General features: G+C 35.7%; 1 protein-coding gene across 1 annotated transcript in view; it reads left to right on the forward strand.

Moving 5' to 3' along the window:
* Positions 1-1,857, forward strand: part of LOC104287921 (chromosome unknown open reading frame, human C18orf8) — a 20,023-nt gene that overhangs the window by 10,121 nt on the left and 8,045 nt on the right. The window contains exon 7 of the mRNA XM_009886655.1: positions 474-614. Within this exon, the coding sequence (XP_009884957.1) occupies positions 474-614 (141 nt within the window). The remainder of the gene's footprint in view (positions 1-473; positions 615-1,857) is intronic.

The raw sequence follows: 1,857 nt of genomic DNA on the forward strand, positions 1-1,857 counted from the left end.
TAAAAGGATTATGAATGTCAACCCTGCAGGTAAAAGGACCAAATAAAGTAAGTGTGAAGAGAAGTTACTTAAGCCCTTAAAATAAAGAGAATAAATTTATATACTGTCTTAGTTCTTAAAAGACTAGAAGCTGGGGAGTGAAAGCAGCAAAGATGTTGTAATAAGTTTTTAATAAAACTTCACTAGTTGCATCAAGCTAGGTGTTTTCTCCACTATGGACAGAACTTATACCCAGACCTGGATGAGGGGGAAGAGTCAGCGCCTTTCAGCTCATTAGAATTTGAGGAGGATTTGATGTGCATTTCCTTAGCTACAATAAATTGCGGCCTAAGCTGTAATTGTCAGGTTTCTGATTTTTAATTCTAGCACTTACACTTCACTGTTTCTCTCTTAACATTCCTAGCTACTGTGTAGTACCATTTATGCTGTGGGAATTCTGATGGTAATATAATTCTAATATTCTGTGTTTCCAGGTATTACCAGAGAAACGAAATTTAAAACTTCTGAAGAATCAGAGTATTAATGTCAACTGGTACATGTATTGTCCCGAGAGCTCTGTTATTCTTCTGTCAACCACTGTCCTTGGCAATGTCCTGCAGCCATTCTATTTCAAGGTAAAGGGATATGTTCCAAACTTCTCATTTTGTGTGCTTCTGGGTGTTTTTTTTTGGGTTTTTTTTTTTTTTTTCAGACTGCTTCTTCACTCAAATATTCCATTGCTTTTCCTGGATTTCTTCCAAGAGGTGCATGTGTTCACATCCTTACATGACAATAAGCAAAGGACAAAGCAAAAATGTGTAAGGTAGCTCCTAGGTGATGGCTTAAAATTAATGCTCTTTCATGTGTCCTCTTTGGAAAGAGGTATGTCCAGCTAGTGTTGGACAGTTGACCTTGAGAAAGGGAAAAAAAAATAATATTAGTGACCTAATATTTGACAACTTAAATAGTTTTCAAGTGATCTTTTTTTCACTTAAATAAGTGTACGTATTATTTAATTTTACTGTGGGTATTTGCACTCTGTAGTGTGTTAATATAGAAAAATTAAGGGCCTTTCACTTGTGATTATAACTACAACCTCCCAAATGTGAGTCAGTGAATTTGAAAAAGAGATAAAAAGGTAGTGCTGAAGAAACAACTATTGTCCCAAGCGTAAGCGTGCTTTGTTTACAGTATTTGTTTCTCATAGTGTTCTTCTGTGTGGGCAACACTTAAGGTTACTGGGAAAATATTTTTCGTTTTGGCCTGGAAAAAGTGTGTAGTAAAAATTAGAATCTGTTTTAAGTTAATCATGCAGTAAGATAATTTAAAAAATGAGGAAAAGAACTACAAAGTCCATCTTGCTTCTTTCAAAGGATTAGGAAGATTTCTCTGGTAGTCTAAGGGAAGAGATTAAAGAGAAGCTTATTCAAATGGGTTTCCTGGTTTGATCTTGTGTAGGGTCTGTATTGGATTCTGAAATGACAGAGCGGCTAGGTGGAACTTACTAGCCTTCACAGCGTTCTTTTTAAGGACTTATGTTAAGGAGGAGGAAGCATGACCTTTTGTGTCAAGTTGTAGCTTGAAGCTAAATATTTTTTTACTTCGTGTTCAGAAGGTAATCTTTAAAGATTTCCTGAGAAAGGTACTGTATTAAAATAGTCTTTGAAAACAGAGCTTTAGCAAATGATATATTTCTGTAGAGTTCACACTTCACACTCAAGAATGAGTTAATGAGAATGGGAAGTGAATTTCAGTAGAAGCTTTGGAAACTCTGAAAACTTGCTTAAATATAAATTCTATGGAAAAGAGGAAGAAGGAGAGAGGAAACCTTGGGCAGGAGCAGGAATATGGTCTGAGCATAAAGCAGATTCTGGAGTC

The sequence above is a fragment of the Charadrius vociferus genome, unplaced genomic scaffold, assembly GCF_000708025.1.
Source record: "Charadrius vociferus isolate BGI_N301 unplaced genomic scaffold, ASM70802v2 scaffold45, whole genome shotgun sequence".
Lineage (NCBI taxonomy): Eukaryota > Metazoa > Chordata > Aves > Charadriiformes > Charadriidae > Charadrius > Charadrius vociferus.